The 22,715-nt window shown below is 42.3% G+C and overlaps 3 protein-coding genes across 7 annotated transcripts; 2 read left to right on the plus strand and 1 right to left on the minus strand.

The window, feature by feature from the left end:
* The first annotated feature begins 534 nt into the window (after positions 1-534).
* LOC110977757 (uncharacterized) lies at positions 535-4,626 on the plus strand. The gene is made up of 6 exons (XM_022232180.2): positions 535-874; positions 1,139-1,379; positions 1,649-1,928; positions 2,216-2,625; positions 3,206-3,439; positions 3,801-4,626. The coding sequence occupies exons 1-6, from the start codon at positions 573-575 to the stop codon at positions 4,188-4,190; spliced, it is 1,857 nt and encodes a 618-aa protein (XP_022087872.2). The 5' UTR covers positions 535-572; the 3' UTR covers positions 4,191-4,626.
* Positions 4,389-10,111, minus strand: LOC110977758 (CAP-Gly domain-containing linker protein 3-like). Of its 4 annotated transcripts, none has more exons than XM_087144077.1 (9): positions 9,932-10,111; positions 9,176-9,475; positions 8,461-8,716; positions 7,844-8,187; positions 7,463-7,598; positions 6,366-6,506; positions 5,814-5,945; positions 5,575-5,698; positions 4,389-5,405 (listed from the first exon to the last, which is right to left on the minus strand). In XM_087144077.1, exons 2-9 carry the CDS (start codon positions 9,461-9,463, stop codon positions 5,336-5,338), a joined length of 1,491 nt encoding a protein of 496 aa, XP_087000203.1. In that variant the 5' UTR covers positions 9,464-9,475; positions 9,932-10,111; the 3' UTR covers positions 4,389-5,335. The 4 variants fall into 4 exon arrangements, with proteins under 4 accessions (XP_087000203.1, XP_087000201.1, XP_087000202.1 ...); XM_087144075.1 differs by having other exon boundaries at positions 9,915-10,111; XM_087144076.1 differs by having other exon boundaries at positions 9,858-10,111.
* An 86-nt stretch (positions 10,112-10,197) lies between these two features.
* LOC110977728 (E3 ubiquitin-protein ligase RNF220-like) lies at positions 10,198-21,732 on the plus strand. 2 transcript variants are annotated; one of them, XM_022232084.2, is made up of 14 exons: positions 10,198-10,370; positions 11,677-12,146; positions 15,788-15,908; positions 16,083-16,125; positions 16,906-16,986; positions 17,493-17,535; positions 17,693-17,835; positions 18,457-18,586; positions 18,713-18,890; positions 19,168-19,205; positions 19,506-19,557; positions 19,662-19,785; positions 20,064-20,138; positions 20,789-21,732. In XM_022232084.2, exons 2-14 carry the CDS (start codon positions 11,732-11,734, stop codon positions 20,858-20,860), a joined length of 1,515 nt encoding a protein of 504 aa, XP_022087776.2. In that variant the 5' UTR covers positions 10,198-10,370; positions 11,677-11,731; the 3' UTR covers positions 20,861-21,732. The 2 variants fall into 2 exon arrangements, with proteins under 2 accessions (XP_022087776.2, XP_022087777.2); XM_022232085.2 differs by having other exon boundaries at positions 19,171-19,205.
* The last annotated feature ends 983 nt before the right edge of the window (positions 21,733-22,715 follow it).

A 22,715-nucleotide genomic window follows, 5' to 3' on the forward strand; every position in this document is an offset into this window, starting at 1 on the left:
TGTATCGAATTTGACTAGGATGCCATCGGGATTAAATTGAAAGTGCGCGCTGATCGCTGCCAAAGTGGGCGCATACTTTCACTAGCTTTACTCCCTTTGAAACTTGGCTAGAAGGGATTACTTCAACGTGGACAGATTTTTTGACGCCGTAGGGGTGGGTGATGGCTCATCAAACGGCCGACACTGAGCATCAGATGAGCGCGTTACGCCTTTATGATTACCCAACCACGTGGTGGAGAAACGTATTTAAACCCGGCGCGCTCTGCTGGAAGGCCTCTTTGACGCCGTCTCTCTCCAGAGTACTCGGTTCCTTGGACTGTGTGTTGCCAAACACTTGGCGTATTCTTCAGGCTCAGCAGCTCCGCACACCGGGGTGAGAAGCCACATACTTGTTGGCTGTAGAATCTGGGTGTGGTCGACATACACTCACCGTTTGAAATTAAATTATCTACGCAGCATCCTCGCATTAGAGCAGTTGATTTACCCTTCTAAAATTTTCATTTTGGTAGGCAGGCCGAAACAGTCTTGTTTATAATTGCATTCATCTTTACCCCTTGCAGGAATAGACAGCCATGTCTGTGATGGCCGATACCATCTTCTATGGAGGTGATATCATCACCATGGAGGAGCCCAATGCCAACCCTCGTTCTGGAGCCGATCCTCCACCCAAGGTCGAGGCTGTGGCCATCAGCGGGGACACCATCTTGGCTGTAGGTACCATCGACGCGGTCTTCCGCCATGCCGGACCCCAGACCAAGGTGTATTTCCTGAACCAGCAAACCCTGATGCCTGGGTTCATCGAGCCCCACCAGCATGCCATCCAGTGTGCCCTAATGCGCAGTCAGTACACCAACATCGGTGCACTCAGTTACAGGTAGGGGAGGGGATTGTGTCACGTGCCCCCCTAGAAGGGTAAAGGGTGAAAAATGTTAGTTTCCATGAAATTGCCTCGGAGCCGATACCCCAGCTGTAGGTTTAATGGTGTGCTATAGTCGGTGCTTTGTGCGTCCCCGCCTGTTTTATTGCAATCCTGGTGATACCTGTGAGTAGGTAGTGCAAATCGCAAGCTTTGTGTGTGATTGTATTACTAAAATGGTGTTTTTGCAAGTTATTTACAAATCTACCCTTCAATCCACAGATCCTACGATGACGTCCACGCTGTCATGGTGAACAGAATCAGTGAGCTGGCGGCAGACCCCAATAACGAGTCCTGGGCCATCTTCTTCGGCTGGGACCCAGAGCTCATCCCTGACTTGCCGACTCTCAGCGCCGATTTCCTGGACGTCAACTTCTCTTCCACCATCCCGATTGTCGTGATTGGACAGAGTGGTCATGTGGCCTGGGTTAATCACCCAGCTCTCAAAGCACCAAAACCAGAGGCAAGTTAAAGAAATATTCAAGTCTTGTGGTTTTGAGCCAGCAATAATGAGCATTTTTCAAAAGGGGAAACTATTGTATACTCTACAAATTGGAAGATGACGGGCCAAAATGACTTGAAATGTCCAATTTCGGTCGAATTTGTAAACTCTGTAATGTCTTTTTGCAAGCTTGAGAACTAGAGTTTTTTTTATTCGGCTCTTTTTCAGACTCGGGAAAGAAACGATCGCATTTTTATAAAATGCGATTGAAAAATGCTTTTATTTTTCAGATTGGACACAATTACCAAAGTCCACCAGGAGGTACTGTAGTACTTGATGCTGAAGGCAGGCCTACGGGACAACTGTTTGAGGAGCCTGCCATGATGCTCGTTATGAAAGAAGCCCCTCTACCCAGCGAGCAGGCCATGGCCGAGTCCTTCTATCAGCAGTGGAGATCCTACGCCTCGGCCGGTCTGACTACCGTGACTGACCTTGCATACATGCCCATGCCAGAGCTGGATGCAGTGCTGAAGAAGGCTGCTGATGCCAAAGATTTCCCAGTTCGTCTGGGTGAGTTAATGCACTGAGCAACATTCTGCATGGATGTTGGCAATGTATTGCATTTTTGTGGCGTAAGTTAAACTTGTTTAAATGAGAGTTGTATCGAAGAACAACCCATACCATTTTTTTCAAAAAAAAGCACGAGGTCTACTTTTATACTAAAAGACATGTCATACTTCAACAGGCGTACATGTAAAGAGGTTTCGCTAATTTTCATTAAATTCTCAAGTTCTAGAACTTTAAGTAGGTGATATTTCTAGTAGATTCTGATCTGCAAGTTATTTCTTTCTGCACAGGTCTGTATAAGATGATCCATGCAGTGAAGGATGCAGACGTGACGAAATCCCCACCATTTCCTGTTGCGCAAGGCCAATGTGTCAGCCAGCTTATCCGCATTGGACCCAAGAAGGAAAAGACTGCCGGCGAAGGTGTTGGCAACTACAACTCCCGACTATGGGAAGCTGGTCTGAAGCTAGTAGCCGATGGTTCCCCGCACTGCGGCACCGCAGCTACCCGTGAGCCCTACCTGTTCACCCCACTGACCGAGACCCTAGGCTTCCCCAAGGCCCCCGGTTATGGCGTTCTGAACATGGAGACTGATGCACTCTTTGACACCGTCAAGAGACACCACCAAGAGGGGAAGCAGCTGGCGATCCACTGCCATGGGGAGAGAAGCTCCGAACAGGCCCTGAAGGTGTATGAACAGGTAGGTAAAAGTTTACACAAGCTTGCTAGGCTGGAAAAGATGAGGGCATAAAACCAATTGTCAGTCAGCCATCTTGAATCATATGCAAGGCCATCGCCTCTAGTTGCCTACATAAATATTCTAAATCTGCATGAATGATGCAGAAGGAACAAATATAAATAAAACAGTCGGGCCCTTTCCAATTTATCATTGTTCAATAAATGAAGTGATTTCAAGGAGCATGATCCAAAATGGCCATCTAGTGAATGAAGCCCACTGCCACTTTTGGGCAAAAATCTCGTATAGAGACAAGTCTCTTCTCTTCAGCTTTCATCTTAGCTAGTCTTGCTTGCCGCAAACCCATTTCTGCAATTATCCAGATAGTAGATTCATTTCACTAAGATTAATTCTTCCCACTGAAAAAATGCAATTTCAATATTGTAATGCTTCATCCTTCAGTCAACATGGAAACTCCAAATGTGGATGCTCAGAAACGCCATTTTACTGAACTTTGAATTACTGTTTAATTTGTACAATGGGCTTTTGTCTTCAGGAAATATTTGATAAATGGTAGCAATTTTGGACAATATCCTTAATGCAGGTGTTGGCCCAGTTCCCAAATCAAGACAACCGCCATCGCATGGAGCATCTTGGCCTGATGACTGTGGATCAGATAGCTCGTGCTGGAAAGCTTAACTTAGCTCTCTCCTTCTTCGTGGATCATCTCCGCTTCTACGCCAAGGTGTACAAGACCGACATCTTTGGTGACAGAGTTGATCGTTGGACTCCACTGTCCGAGGCTACCAAGAGTGGTGTGACGTGGACTATCCATCAGGTAAAAATCCAATCTCCGAGCTCGGCCCAATTTCTCTCTACTAAGAACTACAAAACTCAAATTAGTGTACATAAAGCTTTAAAAATCTACCAATGACTCCTTTGCCTTGCTAATCTTCATCTCGCAATTAAAATCTATTTTTCTGTTGGAAGAATGCATGAAAAATGCCTGCTTTCAACACAAAGCAGCCAAAAATTTTAAAAGCAAAAGCTTTTCCCTCAATTCAATTTCCCTGAAAACCGATACTTCCCAAACTGTTTCAAAACTTAAACCTGAACAAGTATTTAAAATCTAGGTTTTAAGTGGAACAAACCACAGAGACCCTATGCAAAAGATTAAATTGATCTCTATTTTCCAATAGGATCATCCCACGTTCCCTGGAGAGGCCAACCCTTTTGCCAACATCAAGACGGCCGTCACTCGCTGCACCAGAGACGACCCCAAGACTCCCTACGGTCCAGAGTACCGCGTGTCCATCCATGAAGCCCTCAAGTCCTACACGGTCAATGCTGCCTGGCAGCTTCACCTGGACCAAAAGGTTGGAAGCATCAAGGCCGGCAAGAAGGCCGACTTTGTGGTGCTCTCTGAGAACCCGTACGACGTGGACCCGCTCGACTTGGAGCGTATTCGCGTCATCGAGACCTTCGTGGATGGACGCCGCAACAACCTTGCCAACATCAAGACCATACCCACCGTCAACGTCAAGGTCCTGGACCGATCTTTCCAGCAAGTACAGTCTGCTACCAAATGAACAAATAGAATGACAATTTTTCTCCATGCCTCTGTTTAAGAGGGATAAAGTAGGCCTTGCATCGTTAAATAACCTAAACGAGTATACGAGACTGAACAAACATACAAGTTGATTACTTAATAATCTTTATTTAACATAAACATTGAGCATGTGTATTTCCTAACAAATATTGCACTATTTGAAGATCCACCACCCGACTTGGATTCATTGTCAAGTGACATTTATTTAAAGTATTGCTGGTTTAATGAGGCACAAAAGATTATTCTATTTTCATATAATTTGAAATTGCTATTCAATGACAGATGACTGAACTACATGTCAATTTTGTAAACCATTTCAGATCTTTAGTACTTGTTTGGAAGTAAAATTACAGCTTTCAAGTGTTTAACTAATGAAGGGTTGGCAAGACAATAAAAACAAACTGCATTGAAAAAAATCTGAACCTCTTCACTGGTCTGTTATTGTCTTGCATGGTAACTTTTATAGCAATTCAAAATTTCTTCAATGCAGCATGTGAGATTTCTGAACTACCTGTTTCACATCAATTTCAAATCCAAGTACCTATTTATAATTTGTCCAATAAGAAATGGGAATTCAAAAGAACTGTTCTCTAACATCTCCGCACTGTTTCTTGATCACTTTCAATTCCTGCAAGTGAACCACAACGCTCGAATCAACAATGTTGAAGTAACATTTACTTCAAAAGGAGACCGGTTCAAACTTGTAGAAATTTAACGGCTGAATCAATGCAACAGCACACTGTTCCATTGCTTAAAAATAAACTCCTTTCTTCAGTTCTGTTCAGCCTACTTAAAGTAAAAAGCAGAGCTGGTCATGGAAAATAAGTTTGGAAGCATGCCAAAGAGTTGATCCATCTTGGAATTTATAGGAGTTGAATCACATACACCAGAAATCCTAAACCAGAATGAACTTGCAACAGAATAAAATATTAAAGTTTCTATTTAATATTTCAGTTAAATTTGTGCATAATTGAATATATCTAACCTTTGCTCCATATTATGGAAATGTTCATCATAGATGGTTCATTGCTAGCAACAGTACTTAACAAAATATCAACACGAGTTGACCACATGCAGACCACTGCATAAACGAAGGAAAATTCTTGTCCTCGCAACATTGAGAATTTAACATCTGTCGGCAGCATTTGTCTCAACAGCTTGGCTTGAGATGGAACTATCCCGAGAATTATTGCATCTGAAAGAAACAAAGCAAAAGATATACATTTTATCAGGGGAATGTGCCACAGATTAAGAAGAAATGGAGTCAAATAGGATCGTTTTGGGGTCCATTATGCACTGTCGTCAAACTTCCAGACATCACCCTGCACTGTTGACAATTAGTCAGATTAATAAGGTATCTTCACCTTGTAACTTTTGATGGCTGGGCAAAAAGCCCATATTGAGGCCTACAGGTGAAATAACGAACGCTAGCGACTGAGCCGTCATTCTTGCCTTCTGGTCCATCTAACTCCACTCCATACCACCAACCTACAGATAGAATCAACGAGACAAGTCATTACAACGACTGATTCAACCAAACCTCGGATATAATTCAAGACATTTTGATTTTGATGGTGTTCGCATTCTGCAAAATGTCTAGTACCTGCAGCAAATTGTGTAAAACCACTATATTGCACAATGCCATGCCGAGGTGCCTGACCAGCTATCGAGACCCTGTCACCGACACACACGTCCTCGAACTTCCCAGCAGCAGAAAATGTTCGCGATCGAAGCCCTGCAAAGGAAATATCAAAAGCAGAGTCCTCCATGAAAAGTTACCTGTGACCTTTTCACTTTATAATCAAGCCAGCCTGGGTAAGAAGATAAGGGTTTATGGCAACTTCAACGCGGTGCCTCTTCACTATCCATTTCCATTCAACATTTTGCAAAAACGAGAAAAGTGTTCGGACCTTTTGGGAGTTAACTGTAATTATACTGAGGGGAGGCAGTGGAGATGAGGGGTGTTATAAAAGTTTCCCACTAGACTTCAGCAAACACGTATGTATGATTCATGGTACACAAATGGTGCCCAACCTTTGACCCTTTGTGTCTTGATGTGGATGAGTTCATAGAGTTGCTGGTCTTTTAAACATGACCCAAAATGAGTTATGTGGACCTAACCACGATCCAAACCAATGCAGTCCCGGTGGCTTACCAGTATCAACCTTGGGTGAGACATGGGAGACGTCAATTTTACCATGATAAACAGCGGCTGTGCATCCCCCGCCAGACCTCGGCGTACTCGGACGAGGGCTCACCACAAACTTGGACACTTTGGACAGAGGTGCAAAGATCCCTACACACAAACACATAGACTGATTCTATCAACAAATTTAGGATCTCTGTTACATGAACAAGGTATGTTCTGTTATTTTCACTTTTTTTTTGCCCTATGAGATGTGCAAAAACGGTGTAATTTTTTAGTTCTCAAACATACACAAGTCTAATTAAATAAATGATTTCTCTTTCCCACATGAATGAAAAGAAAACAATAAGAAACATAGAACAACAAGAAAGCACTTAACCACTTGCTGCCGGGTGGTTTGAAAAATGCAGTGCACATAATTGGGACTTTTTCAAGATCTGAGTTTTCAAAATTCTTCAAAAAATTCATCATTTCAATTAATGGAAGTTTACACCCACATGAATTACTGTCTGGTGGCCACTATATTCTGACAGACAAAATCTATTGACGCCCAAGTATTTCAGTCAGGCCTGCAGCCTTGTAAAAAGAGCCCAAATTGTGAGGTGTTATGTAACTTTCTTTTGTTCATGAACCTGGCACACTGCGCGACTCATCGCTGCGGTGGTGGAGCGGTGGTGGAGCGCTTTTGTCCCAGTGGTAATCGGATTGCAATAAATGCCAGAAACCGTGGTATACCGTTTCAAAACAAGGCTGAATTTTCTCCACTATTGACAGTGAAAAACTGTTGGTAATGCTCAGTAGCCTGGTCTTTTGTTCTGAGAACAGTCCTTTGTTACAAGGCCCAGTTCCCTTTGTCCAATTTCGGAGACCCCGGTCAAGCGTATAAACACACGGTGTCCGAATTGAGGCTCCCCAGCAGGAAGTGGTTATATGTGGCATCAAAATGAATATTCAGAGGATATTGTCTTTCCTCAAATTCCCTTCAACAGGCAAAAACTACTACAAGTTGGAAGAAACGTTTTGAGAGGAGTACAAACTCCTGAAATTTTTGATTTACAGAAAGTAGATCCCACAATGATCACAATAGCCAAAAAAATTTACAATACCGTGCTTTTGAGGGCACTCAAAGTAGGTCACCCCTTCAACTGTTCCGTTGTGCTTCCCTATCGCTTCATCAAGCTCGATCCCTGCCCACATTCCAGGAGCAAACTGAGTTGTGCCATAGAACCGCAGCGTGCCTGCCTGATAACAATGCCAACATTAATTTGAGCAAATGAAAACTGCTAACGACTAAAAAGATCTTTTAGTCCAGCCCAAGCCATTGAAAATATAACATAACTGCTACACTTACAACACAAGCAATTGGCCCAGAATTACCCAGGAGAAGCATAAATATCCAGCACTTAAAGGGAAAGCAAATAACAAGATGACGGTCAGGAAACAATGACTAGGCGGAATGGAGGGTGATTTGGGACAATTCTTTCTACCTTGGAGTCACCCAGGTACACCCTGTCGCCAAACCCTAATCCAAGGGAAGCCAGCAGCACTTTGCTGGGTACATCGTCGTAGTTCTGCGGCGAATACTTCGGCCGGGTGAACTGTGAGTCTGGATGCAGCAGCTGCCGCAGTTTACCGGCTGTGGCCTCCCAGCCGGGCCTGCTGATGTCACTGGAGTCCGGCACACAGTGGAGAGCCATGCGACCCTGGGTATCCTTAGCATGGCTGTTTGCTCCCAGCTGCAGCAGACAGCGTACTGACTCCAGACAGCCGTTAGCCGCTGCAATGTGGAGAGGGGTGCCATTGTCAAACTCACCACACCTGGATTCAAGGTCTGGAAAAAAAATAAAGTGAGATCCTTGATCTTCTAAAACCAAACTTTGGAAGCTTGGTATTTTCCTCAGATTGATAAGGCAATTAACATAAATACATCTCATGTAAAGAACAGCAGCTGTAACAACTGCCACAATGACCTTGTTTGAAAACTCGGAGAAGAGAAAGCCCTGCAGCTATACAACGGTGTGCTGTGAAGAAAAATGTGTGCTGGGATCACAATGTGCATTTCATTAAAATTTGGACAAAAATCTTGAAGTCCTACAGAACTGACCTTTGAACTCAGTTGATTTCAGCAGGAGTCTGATAATAGGCACTATGTCAAAGAAAACAGCGTAGTGAAGCGCTGTCATGTCTGTCCATCGACTTCTCAGCTCCGGTGAGGCCCCATACTCCAGGAGCAATGACGTAAGCTTGGTGGCAGAGGCTCTCTCTCCAACCCCATCGCAGCCCGCCTTACAGGCATAGTGGAGAAGGGTCATATCTGTCAGGCCGTCGCGGTCATCAACGTGGAAGTCCCGTTGAAGAATCTGCAAACAAACAAGTGGAAGTTTGAAGTAAGAAAGTGACCACTAACGACGTGTATCTGTCAGAATTCATTTCCTTGGCATTGAATGATTTGATGAATTCCATAGTTTTATGCCCTACCATCAATCTTTTGCAGGGAGGTGCCATGGAAGACTGCTTACTAACTCTTAATATGGTACATTCAGGAAAAATGTACCTTTTTTGCAACAAAGCAACTGAAATGCTATTCAACTCAAATTTTTTTTGGGGGGGGAATAAATTAAACTTTAAAAATTGAGTCTAAATTTCAACACAGCTCATCAAAAAAGGAGGTGGGAACTTCCTCCAATGAATGTTAGCATCTCTAATTCCTCTGGTCTAGCTCAGTGTTGCAGATGATAGTTCTTACCTCTTGGCCTATTGCCAGAACGCTGCGCTGCACCTGTGGCACCCACTGCCTTATTGTAGACTATAGTTCTTACCTCTTGGCCTATTGCCAGAACGCTGCGCTGCACCTGTGGCACCCACTGCCTGAGGACAGCAAACAGTTCTCCTACAGTCCTCTGTGGATCCTGAGCAAGGGACCAACACCCTAGGCACTGCGGGTCAAAGAAAGACAACTGCAGGTCCTTGCATTGGGGGCAGAGAGGTGCTTCCCTGATTGGGTGGACTATGGGATGGGTACGACTGGAACTTGAACTGCCGAGGACAGATTTGGAAGATGATGACAAAGCTTCCTCTTGCTCACCAGACTGATTGTCTTCGTCCATCTTACTGCAAACCTGGAAAATTTAGATCATGTACAATTTCAGAGAAGATAAAGATGATGCACAGACAGCTCCCAGACTGGATGTTAGGAGCATTTGCAGTGAAAGTGTTGGTCCTCTCACACTGCATTGTGGGACCACCATGGAACTCCACGTTCCATCTCTCCAAGCTTAGAGGAGCCATAGTTTTAGCCATACATAAACTGAGCTGGGCCAGTGGGCCTGTTAGCTGGATCATCCTGGGTTTTATTGAAGAGGAATATGTGTTGACTAACCAAGTGTGCAATAGGCAGAGTTTACTGGATTGTCTGTTACTGCAGAAGAAAACTACATGTACATGGCCTACTCTGTAACAAGTAAAGTTGTCAAAATGATAGGCCCACTCAGCATTACAAACCACAAACACAGCCTGGACCTGGTTGTTTGGAATGGCAAAATGATTTGATTTCTTAACTTTTTAGATTTCTTCACTTTTTAGGATATGCATCACTTTCTGATGGTCGTCCGTATATGGAACAATGTCCCAATTAGATAAACGAGATGCGCTCCAACCATCCGTCCATCCATCAAATTTCTTTCAACCATCCATCAACATCCGTTCATTCATCATATGTCTGAACTCCATCCATGACGCGCCGCGGCGAGATCAACAGCGCCACCAACAGATGAAAATGTGCAAATTTCTATCGCAAATTATTTTTAGCGCCACCAATCATTGAATCTATGCCAATGTTATTTACTAGATCGACCAGCTAGAGCTGAAATGAGTTGACTTCGTATATACATCGGTGAAGTAGTCGAGACTTGCATCCTCCTCGATCGCTTCAATCTCATGGATGTTGCTCCTACAGCTAGTTGCATTGAGTCACTGAGACTTAACAGGACTTCGGAGTGGTACAATCTCTGAGAAGTGAGTGATATTTGTTTATCTCTTGGTGCCTGCTTGGACTCTTGCTAGGGCACTGTGTCACCGTGCTGAACGAGTGCTGGTGTTACGCTGGTCTGATTACTGACGCGATTGAACAATTTCAAATACTGTTTAAACAGACAACAATCTTTCGGTCTAATATCCACAGAACCTTTCTAAATAATTGGTATCCGGTCAGATTTTATTGGATTCGTAGGAAGTCTGGAGGGAATCTTTTGTAAACTCGGTAGGCCTAGAACTTGTATTTTCAGACAAAATTCATGTATTGTTTCTATCAATAGTCAAGCGACACTGCTGTGTATCTGAACCATTTAATTATTTGTGTGTTTCTTTACTATGACAATAACATTGCTTAAATGACAGAATTTCATTGCTCCATAATGGAACTAGATTGAGGGGCGAGACAAAGAAATTGGGGGTGGGGCTTGGACAGGCAAAATGTGTCTGACGTTATTTTTAAACATATGGCAATGTCTAAGTTTCCTGAATTCTTACTGATTCTAAGTGCTATATTTCAAAAAATTTTTACTCAACTGTCTCAAATTCTGTTGGGGTTGAAGAGGATTTTTTAAGATTTGGGAAAACAGAGCAAAGGAATCATTTAAAGAGTCAGATCCCATCATACTTCAAGAAGTCACTAACTCTGTGATACTCCGTGTGATGTAGAGGAGACAAGATTTACATGGCGTTGTAACACTTCGAGGTTTAGAATCTAATTTTGTGGTGACATGATTCACAGCCGTAAGAAAGCTCTTAAATCCAATTTTCCCCTGTCAGCATACTTGCTAAATCTATACCTCCTAAAACATGGTGAACAAAAGTTTCAGAGTATGAGACACAGTATTTTTGAAAAAAATGAGATTTTTGCACACCAATTTCTCGCTTCCACACGTTGACTGTGGCTTCGTTCATGCCGTTCATGTTTATCAGACTGCGCATGTGTTGAGCCCACCAATGACCCATTTGCTCCACATCTTGGCTCGACCATTTTCAGTGGCGGGGGATGACATCTTGTATTGTTTTCATCGTGGGACCATCCCAGCTGCTGCTTTGACCTGGAAACACACATCGCGAGAGACGTACTGCATGTGCTGCGCCATGCGTGATGTTATCCCCCGCCACCAAAAAACCTGTAGCGTTATAACGCCATGTAAACCTTGTCTCCTCTTAATCACACGGAATATCAGGGAGTTAGTGACTTAGAGTTCTCGATGTAATCCCAACATAGCAGTTTGGGTTGAAGCTAAAAATTTGATTTGATCTGTGTGTACTTTTTTGTCTTTTTCAGAGCAATGAGCAACGAATACAGCGACTAATATTAGTGACAGACTCCAAGAACTTCCATGGAAGGCCAACCCTCTTCCAACTCTAGCAGTCAACAAGCTACAGATTCCAGGACAATGCTGTCCCAAGTCACGCCCCTGGGGTCACACCCCTCACCTTTCCCTGCCTCAAGCACTGCTCCTTTTTTCTCCTCGAGGCGAGACCATGAACCGGCATTCGCCGTGGCCACGGCCAACTTTGACAAGCCCAACCTGAGGTCATCGCAGCTCTTGCAAGGGTTGTCGCGATTGGAAGGGGCGCATGGTCACGTACCTGGAATGGGAGCGTTCCATCCCGTCCACCCCCAGTCAGGCCAGCGTAGCTCTGAAATGAACGGCGGCAATCACATGACATCGATGGCTAATGGCAGCCATTCATTTACAGACCAACACAGAAGCATCGAGGATACATCGGAAGATAAGCGTTTACCAAGACGTAAGTTTCTATTCAGCACCTTCATTTCAGTTTTTTGGTTTTCCAAAAATGATGAGATGGATTACTGGTCTCTGTCATTTTTTATTCTAGAATGTGAATTTCCCAAGGAAGTGACATTCATGTAAAAGTGGGCCCTGCTTAAGAACAGTTCTCCAGAAAATGTCTGAAACAAACTGAGTAATTTGTTGGCTTTGTGTTACATGTACATCCATAAGACAATGTAAAATAATGTGTAATTCATTTATTGTTGGTAGTTAAATTCAAGCAAATACCCCTCTCCTGAGCCAAATTGTGACAAAGACAAAAACTTTGGAAAGGAAACCTTTTGGCAGACATGCAAGGTGGGAAATCTGCAGAATCAATTGGAATCAACCAGAACACACACACATTGTGGTTTGCATGCAGAGGAGGATAGACATTTGTTGGCGGTTTTTCAGTCTGCATGCAAATAAATGATGTAGGCCTGTCTCTTGGTTTTGGTTTGGAGGCTTTTCTCTTTGGCTGATGAAAATTCTTCCATCTGCTCATATTCAGTTATTCCTTCCCCAATGGAATTATTTTCTTGGAATAATTCATTAACTGAATTGATCACTTTCTCTCAGAGTTGACTGAAGGTATGACATTTCCTTTCAACACATCCATAACGAGGAAGACACTCTGCCAAATTACGGCCTCGGGGCCTCATTCAAATCAAACCAAGCAAGAAAGTTCATTCAACAAAACCAATTCAAAAGTATTCACATTAAGTGATATATTTATTCATTACTTTACTACATGCTGGTTGATATGTTAGGTCATCTTAACTCTTCAGAAGTATCAGTTTTGAGATATAGGACATCGTTGTCATACTTTTCAGCAGGAAACAGCAACAAATAATATTTGAAACAATAAAATTGCTCTGACTTTAGGCCAGTTTGCATATACATAATGTTGAATTTGATTAATTAACACAAACTTGGAAAATTAAAAAAAAAAGGAAAATATGTGTCTCGCGACAAATCTCCACATGCCATCGGGTAATTGCAACTGGTCATCGACCCTCAAATAGAGGGAAAACTTCGTGAATAAATGACAGATTTTATTTCACAAATTCATCCCTGAGGCCATATTGCTTTAGTCGGGGAGAAACGGAGTTATTCAAATGGTTAGCCCTTGGCAGTCTTATCTCATTTTCTGCCAGCACAAGCATGCCACGGCTTATTTTTTTCAGCTCCATGTTTTGTTCTAAACGTAATTTTTGCTTTCGTCCACTTTTTTTTTCCTTCCACATTTTGAGACATTTTGAGCATCATTCCCGTGTCTTCGTCTGGCTTGGAGGTAGGAACAATAAGCCAGCTGCTCACATATTCAAACTTATCTAGCAATCACATTAAATGTACATTAAAGCATCCATTTTCCTTTTCTACAGGCCTTGAAAAGTAGACACTTGTGAAATCAGAGAGTAGATCAAATAAAAGCACTGCAAAAATACAACGAGAAAAAGAAATGTTTTCTTGCATAAGAAAGAAAAACTTGGCTTGACCTTCAACGTTCTGCTGGACAGGCAGAGCCTAATGAAATGGTTGTCAAAAAGAAAGTCCAATAAAATTCCGTTGAATGTGCTCAAAACCCAGTAACACAAAACAGTCTCTAAATATGTCCAGCATTTAGTATAATTCACTCTAGAGATAGGTGAGGACAAATCTTCATGCTATGGAACTGGCTAAAGAAATGCAGGTTTGTCTCATTTCAAGGAGCTACATGTAACTTGCGTATCTTGAAAATAATTCCAATACAATTTATGTATCATAACACACTCCTGTTCAAAGGATCCACCCATGTGCAACTTGAGAAAGTGTACATGAATCATTCGGTAAAAGTGATCAAATTTCAATACTTTTCCTCATTTTTAATTGAACCATATGCCGTTACGATCAGTTCAGTAATGAGTTTTCCCAGTAACAGTCAGATTCTATCCAGTCTTTTTTCCCCCATGCAAGAGAAGAGTCATTTTCCAAAAACCCTTTTTTTTGGACAACTAGCCAATTACTGAGCCCTGAACCTGAGGGGGACTAGCTTTCTCTGAAGAACCCATCTGGGAATTCCACAATTACCGCCGCTAACTTTGGGCTAGTAATTCCCTTTGGAAGGACATACATCCCTGCTTCTTCTTCGTCTTCCTTTTTTTTAAAACCAGCTCTTCATCCCTGGAGGCATCTGGTCAGACGATACGGTGTAATTTGCACGTTAATCGGCTTGGAGTGTGTAATTTTAAAGTGTGGATTTTGTTCTGTTGTACGTGTAGCTGACATATTAAGTTTTATTAACAGAAGTGAGATGGTGTCAGACTTTGTGCGCATGTTGAAGCTCAACTTCTGCTCAAATATTATTTCAGGGTGCACATATTTACTGCATGCTGTTACCTGTAGTCTTTCAGAAATAAAGAGTAACGATTCAGAGAACTATAAAAAATGTTTTTCAAAGTTCAGTGATAACGAGTAGCAGAGCATTACTTAAGCTGTCAGTCAATCAATAAGGCCATAGAATGATTCCAAGAAAATTTCATTGACCTTTGCATCTTGACGTCAAATAAATTGCTGGCAATTTATGTCCTTCTATTTGTTTTTTTTGGGGGGGGCGAAGAAACAATGAACACAATTTACTCTAAATCCCTTTTGTGTTTTTGTTTTTGATGAAATTTTTTTGTGTCGCTTTATTACTTTCTGTCTGTGCTGTTGCAAATTACGATATTTCTTTCAGAATCCTGTATAGTTTTGGAATTTACTCTTTTTCATTACCTGTTACATGCCTGGAACATGCACATGTTTCTTCATGTCAGAATGAAAACTGGCCAGCAGTTTGAGCATTTATTATTTAGTTTGTACCAGCAACTCAAATAAAATTTTGAAACTTTACGAGCAAAATACTTGCCAGTTTTCATGAAAATGTCCTTTCCCACAAGGACAGGTGGCTGTTACAAATTTACCAGTCAGAATGGCTCAATTAACAAGCCTGTTCGCCCTGCCCTCCCATGGGGGCAGTTACAAATCGAGCGGTGTGGTTGATGTTGCTGTTTTCCTGGGGTTGAGTGTTGAAATGAAGTGTTTTACCCCTAGGGGGTGGGGAAGGTTCCCCATAAACAGTTTCTCCCCCCCTGTCATTTACCACACTCGCCGTGACAGGGTCTTTGTAATGAGTGCCATTATTCAAACCATATTTTAACAGCATATTGGCGATAGGCTTTTAACAAGTTCTGGGGGAAAGCCACGGTAGCCAGAATAGATTTGTGGTGGTTGTTTACCATTGTCTGAGGGAAACGTCAGAGCCAAACATTTCATGCAATTTTCCTTTTTCCCTTCACACACCATGATTTATTGGTGTACAGAACTTTTCAAAGAAGGGGGCATTCTCTGTGCTTGTGTAAACACAAATAGATTATCAATCCCCATTCCTGTTAACATATTTATAAAAGTATTGAAATTAGTTTCTGAGCTTACTCAATGTGAACGACTTTGTTGACAAATTGAAATTAATTGAATTTATTAAAACTTGTAAATCATTCACCAGCGATGTCTTCTTCTTGACTAGATAAATAGAAACACTGCTCATTTGTTAGGAAGAAGTTATTAGATATGTGTTGATAATTACTTTTTATTTCATAGGAAAGCGTAAAGCCAGCAACCATGAGTTTTCAGTCTGCACTATCTGTGGGGTGACGGTGCGACCAGTAGAACTACCTGCCCACTATGAGATTGAAATAGACAGACTTAACAAGATAACGAGGTCAGTCAGTAACTGAAATCAGAAATTGAAGTAATTCTTGTGAAGAATTCAGTTTATTGCTAACTGCAATTGTATGAAGATCTACAAGGTTTTTACTTAGACACGAGTTTTAGCGATGATATTTTTTTATTTGGGAATCTACTTTGGAGCTTTTCTTTCCCTGTTTCTCGCTAGACCAGGGAAAAGCAGTCGGGAATCTTCCAGCCACTCCAAAAAGGTAAACAATCTTGTCAGGTCTTCTTAACCACTTGCTGCCGGGTGGTTTGGAAAATGCAGTGCACATAATCGGGACTTTTTCAAGATTTTCAGTTGTCAAAATTCTTCAAAAATTCATCATTTCAATTAATGGATGTTTACACCCACATGAATTACTGTCTGGTGGCCACTCTAGTCTGACAGACAAACATCTATTGACGCCCGAGTATTTCAGTCAGGCCTGCAGCCTTGTAAAAAGAGCCCAGATTGTGCGGTGTTATGTAACTTTCTTTTGTTCACAAACCTGGCACAGTGCGCTGCTGACCGTTTTTCAATAGGGGCCAGATTAGAAAGAGCGGTACTTTGTTGCTCATCGCTGCGGGGGTATTTGTCCCCGGGAGTAATCCGCTCGTGCTAAATCCCCCAAACCATGGTATACTGTTTCAAAACAAGGCTGGATTATATCGACTATTGAGAGTGAAAAAATGACGGTAATGCCCAGCAGCCTGGTCTTTTGTTCAGAGTACGGTCTGAAGGCCAAATTCCCTTTGTCCGATTTCGGAGACCCCGGTCATGCGTATAAACACACGGTGCCCGAAACCGGGCTCTCCAAAACCGGGCTCCCCGGCAGGAAGTGGTTAATCTGTTTCTCTCTTATCCATCAGTTTGAGAGCTTCTTGAGAAATTAGAGCTTCTTGGAAATATCATACAATTTTCCGTAAGACAGCACAACTCATATAATTCTTTTTGAAATATGTAAATGTCCACAAATCAATTTGATGCAAGCTCTCGTTACATCTAGGCCCTGCCGTCGACATCCAGCGCCAAGAGAAAAAGAGAGAACGAAGAGGAAGGTCTTGTAAACAAGGACAGCCGACGAGAGGTAAGGGAGGCCGCACCTCAGATTAGGGGTAGGGGTGAGAAGTAAGGGAGGCCGCACCCTAGATTTGGGCTAGGGGTGAGAGGTAAGGGAGGCCGCACCTCAGATTAGGGGTAGGGGCGAGAGGTAAGGGAGGCTGCACCCTAGATTTGGGTTGGGACGAGCAAGTTGCCTTGCTGAAACCTCACTGCCCAGGCATTGCTGTCAAAGAACTTCACAGAATCAAATCTTGCAATGTGCAGGAAACAGATGGTTCACTCTTTATACGTGTACTTCAACTTTCAAGATACATCAAGTCCATGTAAAGTAACTTTTTCTCAATCTTGCAAAATCCTCCAAAACTTTTTGGTGGATTTGGAAGGATCTGGGAGAGATGGGGGGGTCAGATTCTGAGTGACATCACCATATTCTAGTGATACATTTATCACACTTATCATTTAAGTTTAATCATTAATAAAAGATAAGATCTGGTAGTCTTTAATTGTTCAACTTTTTTGTTTGATTACTAGGAATATATGAGGGTGAAGCGTAACCGATTGGAGAGATTAAATGGTGAGGATTTCCTCGATTCATTTTTAGGATCCATGCTTATGGTTTTCAAATTTAAGCGTAGCTCCCTTATAGTTCCTACCAGTTGTTGTGACAATATCCTGATCAACTGATGTGGTGGGATTACTTGAAGATGTTGCTTACATTTTGGGCTTTTCAGCTCGCCTCGGTCGATGTCGGAAGGGGCTCAAGAAGCCACTAGAGGAGACACCGAGCAGCGCAGCTCTGTGTCCTATCTGCCACGAGGTGCTGACGGGCTCAGTGGAGGATAGGAACACCCATGCTGAAGCCTGCCTCAGAAAGGTGTGTGACCCAACTCAGGATAGACCACCCCAGGATAGAGCTTGGGTACTAGCGAACACCTGTCTAGGCCCAGTTTAAAGGAACTATCAAGCAGCCAAATGCTGTCTGGCAAAACTTGGCTGCTAAGTCTGCTGGGAACTAGTTACAAATCAGTGAGTTTAGATAACATTTAAGCGGGTAACCTGGTTGGTTGGATGCTGAGCCAAATGTTGCTGCTATGTTTTGGCTAGGGCTTGAAATAATACATGAGTCAATGGAAGTCACTGGCTTTTGGCTTGTGGCCACTTTCCATAGAGGTGTGTTTTACTGGCAGCCGCAGCCAGTTGATGTAGACACAGTCTTAGTCTAAACACTGCTACTGTCTTAGACATCAAATCAGAGGTCAGCATGCATGCCAAGGTTAGGTAGGGTATGCCTTTCCTATGTTTCTTGTAATCCCAGCCAATCAGGTCTCAGGGAAGGAAGAATCACCATGGCATCTGGCAAACAGTGAAATCTTGGAAACCTGCAAGGCTGCTCGCACCTGTCATGCTGGTCTTTGCGATACTGTGTCAGCTATGGAACTTGTTAATCATGTGACAATGAATGCCATCTTAGTTTCTTGTCCTTGCTGATGAAAAGGTTAACCCGAGTCAGGAGGATGTAGAGGAAGAAGTGAACGTTGATGGTGAGGATGACGACTTTGAGGAGTACACCTGGTGCGGCCAGACCAGAGTCCGAGCGACGTCCATGCTAGACTCCAGGTTCAGAGGTAGGGCAAAGGATGTTCATGCTAGCCTCTCGCAATCCTCAAAGTCCAACACCTTGTTTTGAAATGACATAATGCACATTATCAGTATCAGTGCTCCAAGTCCACCCTCCTTTGCCCTCTGTCCAGAGGCTGGCTTTGAAGTGGGTCGCAAGGAGGCAGAGTGCGACACGGAACTCAACGTGGATGACGACGACACCGCAGAATACGGCCCTGAACAGTTCACCGAGGTCGACATCATTCCTTGCCCGTCAGACGACTCGGCGGAAGACAAACAGCGCCAGGCTCTACGAGATGCCGTCGTTGGGTATGACACTTATTTATTTGTCAACTAGAAGATCACAGCAAAGTACCGTTACCCCTGACCAGTGTTGGTATAAATAATTCCTGAAAATACTTGTCTAGAGATTCGTTGATGGCATTGAAGATCTTGTTGCACCGAACCAACATATCAGACTGCCAGTCCCCAGAAACCATTTAAGAGCTATTCATTGCATTGGAAATGTGGCTGTGTAATGATGTCAGTAGAGTGGATCAGCATAGTTACATTCTCAGGTCTGTATTCCGTCTTTTTTCCTGCACAGCAGTGACGAGAGAGCCAGCCCGCCAGGTTCAGCTCCAGGTCAGGATTTAAAAAAAGCTTTGTTTATTTCTCTCCCAACTAATTTGTGATGCTTAAATGAAGGAAGATATGCCGTCTCGTTCATTCGGAAATAGACAAAAACAAGTTTGCCTTTAAAGGCATGTTTACAAAGAATTGGGTTAAAAGTGGTTCTAAATAAAAATGACAAACTTGTAAAAAGAACCGATGGTGTTATTTTCTACATGATGTGGGATGGCATCATTAGATCCTTTCAGTCTGCACGTAGTTTAGATTAATGATTTGGAAATTTAGTCCTCATCTTTTTTACTTGATTTCCAGATCCCTGGCTACCTTCAACAAGTCACGTGCCTAGTGACACCAAACCACACAGGTACTAAAGAAGGGTACAACTGCGGTCCTTTAACTCAAGTCTGTGGAAATTATTCAGTGATTAAATTCATGGCCTGAAGCCACTTCTTTTATTTTCTTTTTAAGGACTGAGGGCGTTGCCTCAGCCAGGTCTGACACTGTCGTGGAGTGTCTGAAGGCCAGAATACAAGAGTTACAGGAGCAACTAGACTCTGCCGCAGCCGTCCGAATCAAATGCCTTATATGTATGGTGAGTCGTAGTTATGGGTAGGGAATTATGGAGGGGTTGAGACAGCATTAGCCCCTCCCTCTGATGTGGAGCTCTTGCTTTTTGAGTGGTGCAACATCTGCACTTGCAAGCTGGCTGATGCGGGTTCAAATCCAACCCAAGTCCCTCTACCACAACTTTTTTCTGTTACAGACTCGTGCAAGACATTGACCAGACATTGCTGGAAGATCATTCAAAGGGCAAACTATTGTGTGAAAAACCAAACCAAAGCTACCTATGGATTCTTTTCACCCCCACAGGAACCATTTAGCGTTCCCCTGGTGTCCATCCAGTGTTGGCACGTTCACTGTCAGCAGTGCTGGCTAAGGACATTGGTAAGTTGAGTCCAAATCTTCATAAAGGAAAACACACATCAACTTTGTGAACCGTAATTATCACCTTAACAGCAGAGAGAGTTAATAGTCATCGACTGCCGTGATGTGGGACATGATGTTTTAACACCAAGGGATTAATTGTGCCTGAGGTGCTATGCATCCCTGAGTTTCTATGTTAGGGAACTTATGGAAGGAAACAAGCTTCAACTGTCGACAAAAACTCGCTGCGCTCCAATGCTTAATTGTATTGCAGCGCCAGTTTGCTGCTGCCTCTAGAGTTTACTGTAATCAACTGTAAGGTGAAAATAGCAGAGGTATCCATGAATAGTCTGGTTACCGGTCCCTGCTCTGCGGTTTGGACTGTGGTTTGGACTGGGGGGTAGTAACTAGTCTGTAATATTACAATGTGATATCAATTGGTGAGGGTGACATGCGTATTTGTCACCCAGTCATTTGATTGATATCAAACAGTGGAAATACAGTATTCAAGACAGAGGTATGACAATGCATAATATTACATGAATCTTGAGGTTTCTGAAAAATGAATGGATTAGCGTGCTTAAATTTCAAAAGTGTAAAAATCTGGTAAATTTTGCCATGTATCTTCTGTCATCTATCTACAGCATTGTTTGTGTATATTTACCTCTCAGGGAGCCAAGAAGCTGTGTCCACAGTGCAACATGATCACCTCCCCTGGACAGTTAAGGAGAATTTACCTTTGAAATGAAGACCTCCATTCTGATGTTACCAAGTTGAGCTCATAAATTGGTCCATCCCCTTCAGAAGCCCTTCAAAATAGAATTTTGAAGGTTCTAGTTTTTGGAGGATTTTGCAGGATCGAGGGAGGTAGATCCCAGTCATCGATCCTCAACATCGCACTCAGCGTCTTGAAAGTACACGTAATCAGGAAACTATCATTACATTCTGCTCTGGAATGCGTTTGGAGGATTGAGCCCTGAAAGAAATATCACTAGTTAGGGTTAAAAGTTTAAAAACAGTCAGAAATTTAAGTTGTTGGTTCCGAGACATTTCAGTCTTTGCTCTGTCTGCTACGGCATGAACAGCGACAAGAACAGATTTGCTTTAATGAATGATGTGTACTCTGTTAGGTAGCACCATATCAAGTAGACCACGCCAAAGATGAGGATTTGTAGGTTTCATTTTGCCAGAAGTTTCCACTCAAACACAGCTTCAATTCAGATCAGATTGAAACAAGTTGATGAGTTAATGCAAAATGAAAAAAAAGGAACTTACTTCTACTTTCTCAGTGTTATTCCTACATTATATGAAAAAGAAATTTGCCTGAAAAAAAGGAAAGAGCAGCTAAGAACATTAGGAATTAGAGTTAACGCTTCAGCATACGTGTTTAGATTTTTTTACCCCTAAGCATTAACCCATCTTTATTTATATACATTTTCCAAAATTTATTTGAAATATGAAATATCGGTAATAGAATGGTCGTAGTAAATAACTGCAAACACCTCTCAACCATTTCAGATTTTTGTAAAGAGATTGTAAATATTTTGAGACCTGCATAATTTGTTCAAATGAAATAAACATTTTCCAGATGCACAGAGATTGCATCTTGAAATTACTTTGTCGCATTGTTTTTGCGTACATAAACCTGGTAAGTTGAACTTGTGTAAACTGACAAAAATTATTTGCCACAAAGTGTACGATCCCAACAGATTCTAGTATCTGAAGCCTTTGAAAAATAACTCTGAACTCCATTATCAATTCAGTCCTAATTTTACAACCCATATTTAATTTCAGTGTACTATTCTGCCATTCTGGGGGTAAAAATCAGCCCAGTTTATCTCCGAATCGCAACACAAATCAGATTGTGAGTGAAAGATTTTGTAACAGAAGTTGTTGTTCAGCAACTCGATGGCTGTTCTGCATTTACCATCTTTCCATCACCTCTACCAACCATCAGAAAGCAAGGCAAATTGTGACACAACTTGAATTCACTCATGGTTTAATAATGGTCATTAATATTTAACAAAAATTACATTTACATGATTCAAAACACCCTTTTTTTACATGTCTGCGTATGTGTGTTATATACAATACAGTACAGAGCCAATTATTGTTTACATAATGCTTATACCTAATACACGGGTCTCAACACAATGGCAAAATTTTGCAACACAATCTCGGACAATGGTTCCTTGGACCAAACAAGTGGCAACATTTCCTGTGGGTAAGAGCGTGCATGAGGTTTAAAACTCCTCTTCGTAACCCTAACAGTCCTCAGTCCTCCAACAGGTGAAGGATTAAGGACTGTTAGGGTTAAGGTTATGCCCGCCTTTACAAAGAGGTGAATTTTGTAGCCAATCATGCAGCTTTTATAAAGAAACAGAACAATGATACTCTCAAACTTCAACCTTCCAAGTTACCCTGACAATTACTTTTTTTAATATGTCTAACAGCATCCATTATAGAAAAAAAGTAAACTTTCAAAAGCACAAACAAAACAAGTACATGTACACACGAGAACCTAATGTTACTGCAGATAAACAAAATTCTAATATGACTGATCATGTGCCAATCACATGACCTGCCACATGACCTTGA

The sequence above is a fragment of the Acanthaster planci genome, linkage group LG12, assembly GCF_054643075.1.
Source record: "Acanthaster planci isolate LZ-2023a linkage group LG12, COTS_SCS, whole genome shotgun sequence".
NCBI classification, from domain to species: domain Eukaryota; kingdom Metazoa; phylum Echinodermata; class Asteroidea; order Valvatida; family Acanthasteridae; genus Acanthaster; species Acanthaster planci.